This window comes from Physeter macrocephalus, chromosome 4 (genome assembly GCF_002837175.3).
Source record: "Physeter macrocephalus isolate SW-GA chromosome 4, ASM283717v5, whole genome shotgun sequence".
Lineage (NCBI taxonomy): Eukaryota > Metazoa > Chordata > Mammalia > Artiodactyla > Physeteridae > Physeter > Physeter macrocephalus.
In genome coordinates, this window is record NC_041217.1 from 130,230,328 (window position 1) to 130,246,945 (window position 16,618).

Consider the following 16,618-nt stretch of genomic DNA (forward strand, 5'->3'; position numbering starts at 1 on the left):
GGAGAGGGTGTGGAGAAAAGGGAACCCTCCTACACTGTTGGTGGGAGTGTAAAGTTTGTGCAGCCACTGTGGAAAACAGTATGGAGGTTCCTCAGAGAACTAAAAATAGGGCTTCCCTGGTGGTGCAGTGGTTAAGAATCAACCTGCCAATGCAGGGGACATGGGTTCAAGCCCTGGTCTGGGAAGATCCCACATGCCGCAGAGCAACTAAGCCCACGCGCCTAACTACTGGGCCTGCACTCTAGAGCCTGCAAGCCACAACTACTGAAGCCTGTGCACCTAGAGCCCATACTCCGCAACAAGAGAAGCCACCACAATGAGATGCACGCACACTGCAACGAAGAGTAGCACCCACTCACTGCAACTAGACAAAACCTGCGTGCAGCAACAAAGACCCAATGCAGCCAAAAATAAATAAATTTATTTTAAAAAAGAAAACTAAAAATAGAATTACCATATGATCCAGTAATCCCACTTCTGAGCATATATCTAGACAAAAACTATAATTCAAAAAGATACATGCACCCCTATGTTCATAGCAGCACTATTTACAGCAGCCAAGATATGAAACAACCTAAATGTCCATCGAAAGGTGAATGGATAAAGAAGATGTGGTACATATAAACAATGGAATACTACTTAACCATAAAAAGAACAAAATAATGCCATTTGCAGCAACATGGATGCAACTAGAGATTGTCATACTAAATGAGAAAGAGAAAGACAAATACCATATTATATCACTTACATGTGGAATCTAAAATGTGATGCAAATGAACCTACTTATGAAACAGAATCACAGACATAGAGAATAGACTGGTGCTTGCTAAGGGGGAGGAGGGTGGGAGAGGGTTGGATTGGGAGTTTGAGATTAGCAGTTGCAAACTGGTATATATAGAATAGATAGACAACAAGGTCCTACTGTATAGGACAGGGAACTATATTAAATATCCTGTGATAAACCACAATGGAAAAGAATATGAAAAAGAATGTATATATATATAACTGAGTCACTTAGCTGTACAGCAGTAATAAACACAGCATTGTAATTCAACTCTACTTCAATAAAAAATAAACTAAAAAGATATAATGGAAAGAAGCAAAAAAAGATCAACTCTCTCAAACCCTCACCCCTAAAGAACAGGACAAAACCCAGAATTCTTAATTTTCTTTTAAAATTTCACTTATTTCCTAATACTACTCTTTTACAATCATTCAACCATATATATATATATACATATACATATATATATATATATATATATATATACCCTTTACATTTTCCCCAGTGTAGGTCAAATTCAGACTAGTAATTCAGTTGCCAGAAGTGTTTTAATTCTATCATTATAAATCTTAAAGTACCAACATAAGAATTTATGAATCTTAAAGTACCAAGCTAAGAATTTAAAAAATATTTTTAAGCAAGTAATTGATGGAAGCTTTAAAAATACTAATCTAGTCTATTTGAACACTGAAAGTTTTATTTTGAACCTCTTCGACTATGTAGCCATATAAAATGGCACAATAGCATAAGGTACTTCCACTGCTCAAGCTTAAATAAGAAATTGGAATGATTCAACAATGTAATTCTAATTGCAGTCTTTCTGATCTATTAACTTTCAACAAATAAGGCAAGCTACTTAAGTTAAAAAAATTACCTAAGCAAAGTTGATCTTTAGAAATAATGTTATCTAAGCTGCTTTTGAAAACAGTTAAGTAGGCAGCTCTACAATTCATATAAAATATCTCCTCTTCAGTTAGTGGAAATTTCTTTGATGGAGGATTCTCTGAAAGCGTTGATTTCTGACTGGAGAAAGCTGCATCACTTCCCAGACTGATGGCCATTCTATTAGAAAATAATTTAAAATTTTATTTTAGTCAGTGTTGATCCTAAAATTCAAGTGTCACTTTACCTTTCAAACTGGGGCAGGGGGGAATCAAGACATCAAGGTTTTTATATGTGGAAAAAAGATGTACATTATAATATGCATACAGTTATATTATTATATGTTAAGCTAGAATAAGCCTTTGGCAGTTTCTTTCTAAATATGTATATAAGAGAGCCAAAAGAACAAAGCCAAAGCAAAGGTGTAACATAAAAACAAAAGAAGAATCACAGGGCAAAGGAAAAGCATGTATCTATTCTCTCAAAATTAGAGGATAGTCAGTTGAGACTGTTCATAGGGTTGTAATGAGGATTAAGTAAATTAACACATGTTAAGCATATAGAACAGTGCCTGGCACATAATAAGTGCTAAATAAACTGTAGATAGAGTGAATTGCCACCATAATGAGAATTTGACTATAATGTGATTGGCAGTTGGCATCCATCTCCACAGCAGCACCAACCAGGTCATTTCACTAACATCTCAGTAATTCAGCCCCACATTTTAAATGACTGAATTTAAAAAATCCAGTCATTTATAGCATTATCCTGAGGCTTTACTGTGTTCCATTACTACCAATAATAATGTTAATAATAATTTTGGGGGTTTATATAGCACCTCTGCTCATAAGAGCTTAAAGAACTGTCATACATCTTGATTTATACCTACTACAGTGGTCAGGTATTTTTTGCCCGTTTTACAGATAAGGAAACTGAGAGACAGAGAGGTCATCCAGCTAATAGTAAGTAGCAAAAGGCAGTAAATTTCGATAACAGTTTCTTCTTTTTTAAATGTGAATGAAGGCTTCTTGTACAACAGTTACTATGAGGCCCTAAATTGTGCTGGAGGTCTAACAGCTTCCAACATTATTTTACCCACCTCTGACTTCTAAAAATACATTCCAACCTAATAAATTGAATATTTCAAGTTTAACAATAAGACGACACAGGTAGGGTCCCCTTCAGGACTCATTGGATTCTTACTCAGGAGGCCTAAATCACTTGCACCTTCTTGAATTATATAGGTCTTTTACACTTGGGAAAGAAAGATAATAATCGCTTATCATGGATGAAGTACCCTATTTATAATACACAGACTGCCTGCCTGACACTTTCTTCTTACACCAGATTTAGAAGGACCACACAAGGATGTGGTGTCACAGTCTGGTTACTGCAAATTGGTATCGCTATAATTAAGCATCACAGTTTTAAACACATACGCATGCACGCATCTCCTCACAAATGTGAAAGAAAACTGTTCCAATAAGGAAGGGAGAATGAACGTTGGTTTTGCAGCCAGCAATTTAAAAATGTAAATATTTTTTTTAAGCGCGTCCTCAAATGCTCTTTCCAAATAAGGTGACTCCCTCACATGGAAATCCCATAGCTGAAATGTTCCAGAATGCTATTTTTTCCCTCTCTGTAACGAGAGACTAAACTGAAGCTTAAATATATAATTAAATATATAATTGCGCCCCTCAGGCTTGGAAACCTCCTGCATCTAAAACTCCAGCCCAAGACCAAGATAAGAGCCTAGAGAGTACATTGCAGCGAACCGCTCCATAAATAAGCAGCCACACAATAGCAAGAAAAATAAACTGTGAACAAGCGCCTAAGGCTTCTAAAGGGCCAAGGGAAAACAGCCATCCAGTCACCTTTCCTACACAGTAAAATACCTTCACAGCTGACCTCCGGCAACATCTATTTTTTGTATTCCTCTGGGAATAAAACTGCATTTATATGTACATTTTTAAGTACAGACATGGAGCAAGTGTACGTATGACAGAGAGGTAAAAGATGCAGGTGGAGAAAGGGAAGCCGAACAGTGACGAACGGAGCGGGCGAAGAGACAGCGAGCTGCTCGTTACCTAACTGAAGGTCACAAACGAGGAAGCGCAGCCAATTCTCCTCACGGATTCCGCAATCCTCTCACAGCGGCCGGAAGGTCCTTGGCCTTCTTTTAATTACCATGGCAACTGCACCTCTCCGCTACCGGAAACAAGATACGGAGTACCTACCCAAATGGTCCGGCTAGAAATCTAGGGATAGTTACTCCAGAGCCAACGGAGATGGCTCTGCCTCTCTTCTATCGGGGGCCTTCTGGTCACAGTCTTGAGAGAGGGTCCTGCGTTGCCCTGGCAGGGACTGAGAGCTGTCCTAGGCGTAGACTCTCCTCCCCACTTCCCGGCATACACTGGGATCCCTTGTCGCTGGGGGAGTGTTTCCGGCGGGCCGCGTGGAGTGTGGCACAGCGTCGAATGACCGTTTGCCCGCGCTTTTCAGGCTTCAGTGTTTCCCTCCGAAGGTTCTCTGTTTTCGTAAGAGGTTGCTCAGTGGTTTCATCCAGCGACGGGGGTGCGTCCCTGAATGGCGAAATGCCGTAAGTATCTCCTCCCCGGGTGTTGCTGTGTTTGGGCCCCTCTGTGAGCAAGAAGAATAGATATTATGAACCTTTTCTCTTTTCCTACTTTTTCTTTATCTTTTCCTCCCACAGTTCCTAGTGCTTGGTTCCCTCAACCTACGTCTGCTTCCCTTCCAGCCTTACTTATCCGGTAGTATTTCTCCACTTTAATTCTGATTCCACAAGGCTTCTGACAGATTTTATAGGCTGTGGGTTATATTTAGTGATGTATTGCTTGAAATAATTTCAAATATGGTTAACATACCGAGAATAGGACAGGGTAGATTGCATCACGCTGTATAATTTGATAAAGCCGTTTAATGCCTAGATTAGTGTCATGAGCTCATAAACTTGTGGCAGAACTCATGGACCGGGTCCCAAGAGACCTGAACTCCAGCTCTCAAATGAGGAAGCATAGCCAATTCTGTAAAGAGCTGTCCAACGTTGAGCGAGTCGCTTAATCACCTCCGGGCTTCAGTTTTCTTGCTTATCACTGCCCAGTAGAGACTTTTTTTTTTTAAGCTCCGTAAAGAACTTTTTCTTTGGGGTGGGGGTGGGGATAATATATAACACATGAAATTCTCTGGCTGCCTCTTGTCCCCAGGCTGATTTAGGTACCCTCTCTTGCGTGCTTCTAGAGTAACTTATTTTTCCGTTTCATTCAGGTTTGAGCAAATGCAAAGTAACAGAGGGTGGGAAGAGGGACATCTGTATCAAATAGGAATTGAAATGAAAGTGGAAAGATTTGCAGAAATAATAACCTACATTTGTTGAATGTTTAATTATGATTTGGGTACTGTGTTTAGCAGTTTCCCTACATTTTCTCATTGAATCTTAAAAAGGACCTTGGGAGGTAGGTGTTGCTGTTATCTCTACTTTCCAGATTAGGGAACTCAGCACCTAATAAGGTGTCCTACACACAGGTATCAATAAATATATGTTTCACTTATACCCTTAAAAGGTATGGATTATTAAGGAGGTTTTCCTTTCCCCGAAATGAAGCAAAAAGACTTGCCTCACTACTCTTGCACTAGAAAAATAACCCAGTTAGCACTTATACAAAGCTGTGAGGAAAGTGTAACAAAGTCCCTGCCAAATAGGAATACAATGGAAACTCGTGTGTGTTTGCTTAGCAAGTAGTGATACTTTCTGAACTATGCTCCTGTTCTTCTGTAGATAGTAGGGAACCCCCAAAAAACTGTTAAATGGGGATCTTTTGGACAACTGTTTTCTTAACATATTAACAGGTACATGTTATATTAGGAGTGTCTGCAGTAATTATATTTTGGCAATAAATACATAACCTTAAAGTTGAGGTTGACATCTTAAATATATAGCAACTTCACTGAGTTTATTTTGGCAAAGTGATATAAGACCAAATTAATGGTTAAATAATGCACGGCTTCCCTGGTGGCGCAGTGGTTGAGAGTCCGCCTGCCAATGCAGGGGACACGGGTTCATGCCCGGGTCCAGGAAGATCCCACATGCCGTGGAGCAGCTGGGCCTGTGAGCCATGGCCACTGAGCCTGTGCATCCGGAGCCTGTCTCTGCAGCAGGAGAGGCCACAACAGTGAGAGGCCTGAGTACCACAAAAAAAAGCAAAAGTATTTTAGTAGAGGATCTCCACAATTGTTAGTAAACTTTTATTTTTCAATGTGGTTAAATTTCAGGGTCACAAATGGTGGTGCAAAAAGTCATCTTGGCAACTTATATGTGAAAGTGGTATGGTTTTTAAGTGATGTTGACTTTTTGGTACTTGGTATTTTGGGTATTGGATTGTGTGATCTACCTCTTTTCTAATTTCTTTAAACCTTGACAGGAAAAAAATGTAATGAGTAAGTGTGGAAATATACATGGCCTAAATTAATCTAAAATGAATAATAAACAACAAATGTCCAATACCAATCGAGTGGATGGATGAATCTTAAAAATATGCTGGGTGAAAGAACCAATTTGTAGAAAACTACATATAGCATATTATTTTATAAAGCCTAAGAACAAGCAAAAAAACTTGAATTTGGGATTCTGTATGTATATGATAAGATTATTAAGGGAAGAAAAACAGGGAAATGATAAATACAAAATTTAGTTTAATGGTTGCCTTCTTGGGAATGCGGACATAGTAGAGAAGGAGCATACAGGTGTACCCATCCATATTGGTAATGATCTAGTTCTTAAATTGTGTGGTGAGTTTATGGGTGTTTATTTTCTTATTATGCTTCATAACTTGATCATTATACATGTATTCTTTAGTATGCATCAAATACTACTTAAAATGTTTTTAAAGGATTTAGAGATTACTTATCTTGAATTAAATTCTCAATAAGTATAGTTTTCTCTTCCTTCTCTGGTTCTATAAGGCAGATGCTATCTTGGAACTGGGAAAACAAATGAATTGGTTAAATGCTATTCTTGGTTTCATTAGGCTAATCATCATCCCTTTCAAATTTGCTCCTCCTCTGTGTACATTATAAAATTAGTGGCATCATCATTTCTCTATCTAGGTTGAAACCTTAATTTAAATTTATTTTTATTTTTATTTTTTGGATTTGAAGGCTTTGAAATGAGGCAAACCAGGGTTTGAATCTTGATTCTGCTACTTTACCAGCTTTGTGACCCTTAGATTGTTACTCAGTGAGTTCATGGATTAGTATAGTTACTCATTAAATAGTAATTGAATTATAAAGTTGCTGCTTGTAAGAGATTTCATCTTTATAGACAAATTTCACACCATGTTTATATTTGCATAATACTAAAGTCAAACATACTTTTGTAATAGCTCTTTCTGTAAATAATCAAATCCCCTTCTAGTGCTTTTCCCCCCTTATATTTTTTCCTTTATAAAGATTCCTAGTATCACTTGCTTAATCTTTCTAATTAGTGTGAATTATCATGTTAATTCAGCCAAGGACATTCCATCTATTCCTGTAAGAGTTAATTTTATTCCGTTCCAAGCTATAGACTGAATTAAGATTATAAAGTTGGAATAGCTTTATTGTTGGAGGAAATGGTAACAGTATTTCTGTGGGGTCCATTCTGATGATGTATTCATAAAAATCTGAGAGTTTTCTGAGAGAACTTTAAAATACGCTTTATTTTCCCTGATAAAGAAAAATGAATATAAGAATATTCTGGGTCTGATAAGCTATTTTATTGCACCTATTTGGGTTTGTAGTCATGCTGGTAATAGTGCCAAGTACAATGATTTTTATTGTTGTGGGGGGTGAAATGATGTGTCAGGTTAAGTAAAAGTTAACCATTTAATAAACACCCTTTGAATCATAGTAGGTATTCAAAGTTCTATTAATTCATTTACTTTAAAAGTATAGTACATTTTAAAAGAAGATTGAAGTTGTTAGTACTTGCTATAAGTATGAAAAACATGAATTTTAAATACAATTCTTTCCTGCTTGTAAAAGTCAGCGAAAAAAGTAAGGACAGAAATGAGGAAGCTATAGTACCGCCTTGTAATAGTGACATGAGGGACTCCCCTCATATGGCAGACAAGAATCTCTCAGACTCTATCAGTCAAAAGCAGCTTGACCCTGCATAAATCATATTTTTGATTGCATCCTTGGACTTGGAGGAAGTTAAATCTCAAGGGGTGAAACAAAAATAGCCAAAACCAGATCTGTAATCAGTAAGCACAGATGAAAGGCAGATTGCCCTGAATATAAATACTGATATCCATGTTGTGCTTGATAGACTAAGCCTTGGGCTATAGGCAAGGTAAGGAAGTTAAACTTGAGACTACATTTAAGCTGGGAAGGGAGCTAAAATGATCCCTAGTTGGTATGGATCCCTTGGCTAGTAATGAAATTAAATGTACATCTTTGGAGGAAGCATCCTCAATTTAGGCCCCTACTTTTTTCACAGGTTAAGATCAACCAAATATCCAAAATCTAGATAAACAAACATAAAAGGAAACAAACTACCATGAGTGAAAGTTAAAACACATAGTAATCAACGGATTTAGATCCCAAAGACTTTACAAAATGGAATTATCTGAGATACAATATGAAATAATTGAACAGAATACTTAAATAAAAAGTTGAATCACAAAAATTAGCAAGTAATGAGACTACCCAAAATGACCAGGCAAATTTTAAACTAGGATGATTAAAATGTTTAGAAACAAAAAATATATAATTGTTGAAATAAAAGCTCAGTAGATGGACTTCCATGTTACAGTAATTGTGTTGAACTGAACCTTCCATAGATAACAATTTTAAACTCTGGGCAAAATATTAAAAGTAACTTCTTGAAGGCACTGGAAAACAACCATACTAGGCAGAAATTGGAGGGGAGTTGACCTGTGAAAGAAGGGAACTACAGTGTGCAAAGTTTGCATTTATATTGTTTATCCAAGGGCAGTCCATATAATGTATTCCCCTAGAACTCAACGAGAAAGCTCCAGTTTTACTTGTTTGAAGAGCTGGGTTAAGAGCTTGGGATTACCAGAATTGCTGGCAAGTAAAGGGAAAATCCTAAAAAGAGGGTAGCCCCGAAATCTGGTTATAAACTGCCAGAATACTTGATGGATCCCTTAACTGCACGTGGATTAGGGATTCTCCATGAAGCCTGGCAGGAAGCAACAGCTGGGATGCTGAAAGAATTGAACAGTGATTTCAGCTGCTGTCCATCACTGGGGAGACAGATTTTAGTCTGAGTTTATTCAAGTTAAATGCCTGCTAGAACAAAACAACACTGTTAAGAGTAAGAAAGCAGAATTCAGAGTCTCGATGTCATATTGTCTACAATGTCCAAGATGCAATAAAATAATACCAGACAAGCAAAGAAACAAAATATGACTCGTTGAGAGACAGTCAATTGAAGTTGACTCCAAGATGACCTAGATTTTAGAATTAGCAGACAAAGACTTTAAAGCACCTACTATAAATATGTTCAAGAACTTAAAGGGAAAAAAATGGTCATAATGAAAGGACACATGGGGAATCTCAGAAGAGAAAAAGACGCAATGCAAATTCTGTATTTGAAAAGTACAGTACGTAGAATGAAAATATTTACTGTGTGGGCTTTATAGTGCAAGAAAAGAACTTGAAGATGGAATAATAGAAATGATCTAATTGGAAAAATAAAATACAGAGCCTTAGTGACTTCTGGGACAATATCAAGTGGTCTAATATATGTAAGTAGAGTCCTAAAAACAGAAGAGAATGGGAATGAAATAAAAAATATATGTATTTTAAGAAATAATGGCTCTTAAATTTCTCACTTTTGCTGAAAAACAAAGTACAGATCCAAGAAGCTCAGCAAACTCCAGTCGAGATGAAAAATATGTTTATCTATGCACATGTGCATATACATACCATAGTCAAACTGATAAAAATTAAAAATGAAATGAAAATCTCCAAAGCAGCCAGAGAAAATTGATGCTTTACCTTTAGATGTACGGGAAACTATTCAAATGAAAGCTGACTTCTCATCAGAAACCATGGAGGTCAGAAGACAGTAGAATGACATTTTAAAGTGCTAAAAGGAAAAAAACCTCAACCCAGAATTCTATATGTAGACACTATCCTTCAAAATGAAGGTAAAATAATGATATTATCAGATAAAAATAGAATATTTGTCACCAGCAGGCCTGCATAGAAGAAATGCTAAAAAAAAGTTTTTTGAGCTGAAGGGAAATGATATCAAGTACAAATTTACATCTATTTGAAGAATACTGGGAATGGTAGATATGTGGTAAGATATAAAAGACTATAGTTGTCCGTCAGTATCTGTGGAGGATTGGTTCCAGGAGGCCCCACTTATACTAAAGTCACACAGATTTTTTTTTTTAACATCTTTATTGGAGTATAACTGTTTTACAATAGTGTGTTAGTTTCTCCTTTACAACAAAGTGAATCAGTTATACATATACATATGTTCCCATATCTCTTCCCTCTTGTGTCTCCCTCCCTCCCACCCTCCCTATCCCACCCCTCTCATGGTCACAAAGCACAGAGGTGATCTCCCTGTGCTATGCGGCAGCTTCCCACTAGCTATCTAATTTACATTTGGTAGTGCATATATGTCCCTGCCACTCTCTCACTTCGTCACAGCTTACCCTTTCCCCTCCCCATGTCCTCAAGTCCATGCTCTAGTAGGTCTGTGTTTTATTCCCGTCCTACCACTAATCTCTTCATGACATTTTTTTTTCTTAGATTCCATATATATGTGTTAGCATACGGTATTTGTTTTTCTCCTTCTAAGTCACACAGATTTTATGCTCAAGTCCCTTATATAAAATGGTGTAGTACAATGAAAACAGTTGACCCTCTGTATCCGAGGGTTTTCTCTCCACAGAGTCAACCAACCATGGATGGAAATATTGATCCACAGATGTGAAACCCATGAATATGGAGGGTTGACTGTATATTTATTGAAAAAAAATCTGTGTATAAGTAGACCAGCACAGTTCAAACGCATGTTGTTCAAGGGTCAACTGTGTATATTTTTTGCTTGTAACTTCTTGAATAGATGTGAGTGTTTAAAGCAAAAATTATAACACTTATTGTGGGTTTTATAACATGTATATGTATATGTACAACAGTATAGCACAAAGGACAGAGGAAATGGACAGTAACATTGTAAGATTATTATATTTATGTAAAGTAATATTGTATTAACTCTAAATGAACTGTGATGTGTTAAAAAGGCATATTGTAATGCCCCAGAGTAACTAATAAAAAATACAAAGAAAAATAATACATAACCCAAAAAATACATTAAAAAAACAGAATTGAAGTGGTATACTAAAAAATGTTTAATCAAAAGAAGGCAGGAAAGGAAGATCAGAGGACTAAAAAACAAATGAGACAGATAGAAAACAAGTAGCAAAATGTAGACCCAACTGTATAATGATTACATTAAGTGCAATAAAGACACCAATGAAAAGGTACAGAATATCAGACTGGATTTAAATATATATAGATTGACATATATATATGTTTATATGTATATATGTATATATCCCAACTCATTTAATCCTCATAACACTGTTACCACGCTAACTGGATACCAAAATACAATAAAAGAATTATAAGAACATTGCTGACCAATGTATTTCATGGACATAGAATCAAAAATCCTCAGCAGAAGATTAGCAAATCTAATTCAGCAGTTGTAAAAGAGACAATACATCATGTCCAAGTAGGATTTATCCCAAGAATGCAGTTTTTTCAATATTTGAAAATCAATTATTGTTTTTAAAAGGAGAATAAAGGATGGTCCTAATTGAAGATGCAGCTGCTTCTACATAACTGCTCTGGTCAAAAAGGATTCCTAAGTGACAGTTTTCCTTGATGATCACTGTTCTGTTTGCTGTAACTGATCTTCAGCATTTCAGGAAAAGACAGTTCCCATTGTACCTGTCATTTCTCAGCTGTGCCAGCTGAAGGTTGAGCTTTCTGGTGAGTGAGGACTCTGGGATCATGATAGTGATGGAACACAACAGCCTCAGGACCTGGTTGCCCCAGAGTTTTCCTGGCAGTGTCTGAACTGAAGAATCTTGAAGTTACCAGCTTGTTCCTGGAGCTGTGCTTTAGAATAAGATTTGTCTTAAACTGTGATTGTGGCTCTACAGAGTTGGGAAAGAATCGCTATGGGAAGAGGCAAGCTAGGAGAGTACAGGCTCTGTTAGATGGAAACATTGACCTTTGTTGGGTTTTTTTTGCTAATATTGGTACTTGGCATATAAGTGACCAATAGAAGACTCCTGGTTGGATGGATTGTTAGATAGATAGGTACATACTAAAGAAGATCATATTAATAGTTCTACAAAGAACACACCCATTTATGATAAAATAAAAACTTAGCAAACTAGGATAGAAGGGAACTCCTTCCTATGGAAAACCTACAAATATCATACTCAGTATTGAACACTTTTTCTAAGATTAGGAACAAGGCAAGAATGCGCCACTCACAACTTCTATTCAACAAAGCACTAAAAAAAAGGAAATGCATAAATGTTGGAAAGTTTCTGGAAGGAAATACATGAGAATATTGTTACAACATGGGGTAGATAAAATTTCAGGCGAGGTACATAAAGCAACCATAAAGGAATAAAATTGGGCTTCCCTGGTGGCGCAGTGGTTGAGAGTGCACCTGCCGATGCAGGGGACGCGGGTTCGTGCCCCGGTCCAGGAAGATCCCACATGCCACGGAGCGGCTGGGCCCGTGAACCATGGACGCTGAGCCTGCGCGTCCGGAGCCTGTGCTCTGCAATGGGAGAGGCCACAACAGTGAGAGGCCCGTGAACGGCAAAAAAAAAAAAAGGAGTTAGGGCTTAAAAAAAAAAAGAGTTAAGGCTTGGCTCCTTCCTTTGGTCAGTGAAGAATTGCATTTTGAGAATACTAGGTGAATAATGAATCTTAGTAAATAGATTTGCTTTGCACAGAAGTATGGGTTAGCACTTCTTCAACTAGTTTCTTTGTGCTCTAGGCTTGAGAGAATAAGTTTATTTCAGATAACGTGAGCTAGGGTTTCACTGTAGGCTGAGGAATTTAAAATATGTTGCCTTTGCATTGGAGGTATCAATATGAAATCATGGATTTTTAAATATATGTATAAAAATCCAGGTAGATAGAAAAGTATGCGTGTGTGTTTTCTGTTCTAGCTCTGTCCCTTGCCTTTAAGCAATGACATAAGTATCAATGAACACACCTAGTGCCGAGATTTTGATTTATAAATGCCATTGTCCACTAAAAAGAACCAAGTTTCTTTAAAGCAAAAGCTAATTCCAGTGCTGGAGCAGAGAACATTTTGTGTGAGTGAGTGTGCGTGTGCAAATAAGGAAATATAATGAAGTGCTCAAAGAATTACGGGTACATAAGGTACATTGGAGGCAGTGTGAAAGGGGAATGATCCAATTGCCAAATCTGGGACAATTAAGCATCAACATAAATGGTAGGAATTGATTATAATCCATTGGATTAAATAAAATTCTATGATTCTATAGTGATATAAATAAATGAATAAAGAGGAGAGAAAGGAAAGCTATTCCTTGGAGTGGAATGCTAATTAATAAATATAAATATGATAGGATTAGAAAATCATCAATGGTTCTTTAAAAGTATTAGGACAAAATTTGATAGGAAACAAGATATTTACATATAAGATTTCTTGTGTATTACATTGGAGAAAACTGGCAGATAACATTTTAATCAATGATCAAAATATATATCACTGATATTGTGAGAAGCCAACATCATGTGCCTCAAGTTATCATGCTCTCATACAGAGTGAAGTAAGTCAGAAGGAGAAAAACAAATACCGTATGCTAACACATATATATGGAATCTAAGAAAAAAAATGTCATGAAGAGATTAGTGGTAGGATGGGAATAAAACACAGACCTACTAGAGCATGGACTTGAGGACATGGGGAGGGGGAAGGGTAAGCTGTGACGAAGTGAGAGACCTACTAGAGCATGGACTTGAGGACATGGGGAGGGGGAAGGGTAAGCTGTGACGAAGTGAGAGACCTACTAGAGCATGGACTTGAGGACATGGGGAGGGGGAAGGGTAAGCTGTGACGAAGTGAGAGACCTACTAGAGCATGGACTTGAGGACATGGGGAGGGGGAAGGGTAAGCTGTGACGAAGTGAGAGACCTACTAGAGCATGGACTTGAGGACATGGGGAGGGGGAAGGGTAAGCTGTGACGAAGTGAGAGACCTACTAGAGCATGGACTTGAGGACATGGGGAGGGGGAAGGGTAAGCTGTGACGAAGTGAGAGACCTACTAGAGCATGGACTTGAGGACATGGGGAGGGGGAAGGGTAAGCTGTGACGAAGTGAGAGACCTACTAGAGCATGGACTTGAGGACATGGGGAGGGGGAAGGGTAAGCTGTGACGAAGTGAGAGACCTACTAGAGCATGGACTTGAGGACATGGGGAGGGGGAAGGGTAAGCTGTGACGAAGTGAGAGACCTACTAGAGCATGGACTTGAGGACATGGGGAGGGGGAAGGGTAAGCTGTGACGAAGTGAGAGACCTACTAGAGCATGGACTTGAGGACATGGGGAGGGGGAAGGGTAAGCTGTGACGAAGTGAGAGACCTACTAGAGCATGGACTTGAGGACATGGGGAGGGGGAAGGGTAAGCTGTGACGAAGTGAGAGACCTACTAGAGCATGGACTTGAGGACATGGGGAGGGGGAAGGGTAAGCTGTGACGAAGTGAGAGACCTACTAGAGCATGGACTTGAGGACATGGGGAGGGGGAAGGGTAAGCTGTGACGAAGTGAGAGACCTACTAGAGCATGGACTTGAGGACATGGGGAGGGGGAAGGGTAAGCTGTGACGAAGTGAGAGACCTACTAGAGCATGGACTTGAGGACATGGGGAGGGGGAAGGGTAAGCTGTGACGAAGTGAGAGACCTACTAGAGCATGGACTTGAGGACATGGGGAGGGGGAAGGGTAAGCTGTGACGAAGTGAGAGACCTACTAGAGCATGGACTTGAGGACATGGGGAGGGGGAAGGGTAAGCTGTGACGAAGTGAGAGACCTACTAGAGCATGGACTTGAGGACATGGGGAGGGGGAAGGGTAAGCTGTGACGAAGTGAGAGACCTACTAGAGCATGGACTTGAGGACATGGGGAGGGGGAAGGGTAAGCTGTGACGAAGTGAGAGACCTACTAGAGCATGGACTTGAATAAAGATGTTAAAAAAAAAAAAAAGGATACAGCATCATTTTTGTAAAACTTAAAAACCCACATAGCTCATCATGGGAAAATGTCAGATAAACCCAAATTGACAGATATTCTACAAAGATAACTAGCCTGTGCTCTTGAAAAATGTCAAGGTCAAGCAAAAGAAAGGTTGAGGAGGAGCTATTCTAGGTAAGGGAGACTAAAGAGATGGGACAATAAAATGCAATGAGTGATCCAGGATTGGATCCTAGACTTGGCGGCAGGGTGGGGTGGGGGATTGGCTATAAGGGGCATTTTTGGAGCAAGTTGTAAAATTTGAATATGGACTCTTGATAATAGTATTGTATCAATGATAAATTTCCTGATTTCGATCAATATGCAAAAATCAGTTGCATTTCTCTACACTAGTAACCAACTACCAGAAAAACAAATTAAGAAAACAATTCTGTTTACAGTTGCATCAAAAAAGAATAACATTCCTAGGAATAAATTTAACCAGGGAGGTAAAAGACCTGTACACTGAAGACTATAAGACATTGATAAAGGAAAATGAAGAAGACAGAAATAAACACAAAGATATTCCATTCTTATGGATTGGAAGGATTAACATTGTTAAAATGTCCATACTACCTAAAGCAGTCTACAGATTCAACGCAGTCCTTATCAAAATTCCAACAGTATTTTTCACAGAAATAGAACAAACAGTCCTAAAATCTGTATGGAACCACAAAAGACCCTGAATAGCCAAAGCAATCTTGAGAAAGTGCAAAGCAAAGTTTGAAAGCATCGTGCTGATTTCAAACTATATTACAAAGTATAAAAATCAAAACAGTATGGTATTGGCATAAAAACAGGCACATAGATCAATGGAACAGAATAGTGACTCCAAAAATAAACCCATAAAAAAAATAAATAAATAAAAATAAACCCATGCATATATTGTCAATTAATTTACAACAAAGGAGCCAAGAATATACAATACAATATGAAGGACAGTCTCTTCAATAAATGGTGTTGGGAAAACTGACAGGCCGATGTAAAAGAATGAAACTGGACCCCTATCTTACACCATACACAAAAAATCAACTCAAAATGGATTAAATACTTGAAGGTAATACCTAAGATCATAAACCTCTTGAAGAAAACATAAGCCATAAGCTCTTTAACACTGGTCTTGGCAATGATTTTTTGTATCTGACACCAAAAGCAAAGGCAATAACAGCAAAAATAAGTGGGACTACATCAAAGCAAAAAGCTTCTGTACAGCAAAGGAAATCAACAAAATGAAAAGGCAGCCTACAGAATGGGAGAAAGTAATTGCAAATCGTGTATCTGATAAGGGATTAATACACAGAACTCATACAGCTCAATAGCAAAAAAATCCCCAAACAATCCCATTTAAAAACTGGGCAGAGCTGCTTGTAAATTTTGGAGATTAATCCTTTGTCAGTTTAATCTGCAAAATTTACAAGCAGCTCATGCAGCTCAATATCAAAAAAACAAACAACCCAATCCAAAAATGGGCAGAAGACCTAAATAGACAGTTCTCCAAAGAAGATATACAGATTGCCAACAAACAAATGAAAGAATGCTCAACATCATTAATCATTAGAGGAATGCAAATCAAAACTACAATGAGATATCATCTCACACTGGTCAGAATGGCCATCAT

At 38.0% G+C, this 16,618-nt stretch overlaps 2 protein-coding genes and 1 non-coding gene across 5 annotated transcripts in view; 2 read left to right on the forward strand and 1 right to left on the reverse strand.

Annotated features, from left to right (window-relative positions):
- EFCAB7 (EF-hand calcium binding domain 7) overlaps positions 1–4,053 on the reverse strand; it is a 50,823-nt gene extending 46,770 nt beyond the window's left edge. For 2 of the 3 annotated variants that reach the window (XM_024119966.3, XM_007127916.4), the window contains exons 1-2: positions 3,754–3,886; positions 1,659–1,846 (exon numbers count right to left, since the gene is read on the reverse strand). In XM_024119966.3, coding sequence (XP_023975734.1) covers positions 1,659–1,845 — 187 coding nt within the window. In that variant the 5' untranslated portion in view covers position 1,846; positions 3,754–3,886. The other variant, XM_007127917.3, reaches the window with a different exon arrangement.
- Positions 4,054–4,144: 91 nt separating this feature from the next.
- Positions 4,145–16,618, forward strand: part of ITGB3BP (integrin subunit beta 3 binding protein) — a 93,867-nt gene continuing 81,393 nt past the window's right edge. The window contains exon 1 of the mRNA XM_024119973.3: positions 4,145–4,265. Coding sequence (XP_023975741.2) covers positions 4,261–4,265 — 5 coding nt within the window. The 5' untranslated portion in view covers positions 4,145–4,260. The remainder of the gene's footprint in view (positions 4,266–16,618) is intronic.
- Positions 11,518–11,652, forward strand: LOC112063924 (small nucleolar RNA SNORA16B/SNORA16A family). Its single transcript, XR_002891268.1, has one exon. It is a non-coding gene; the product is annotated as a small nucleolar RNA SNORA16B/SNORA16A family (small nucleolar RNA).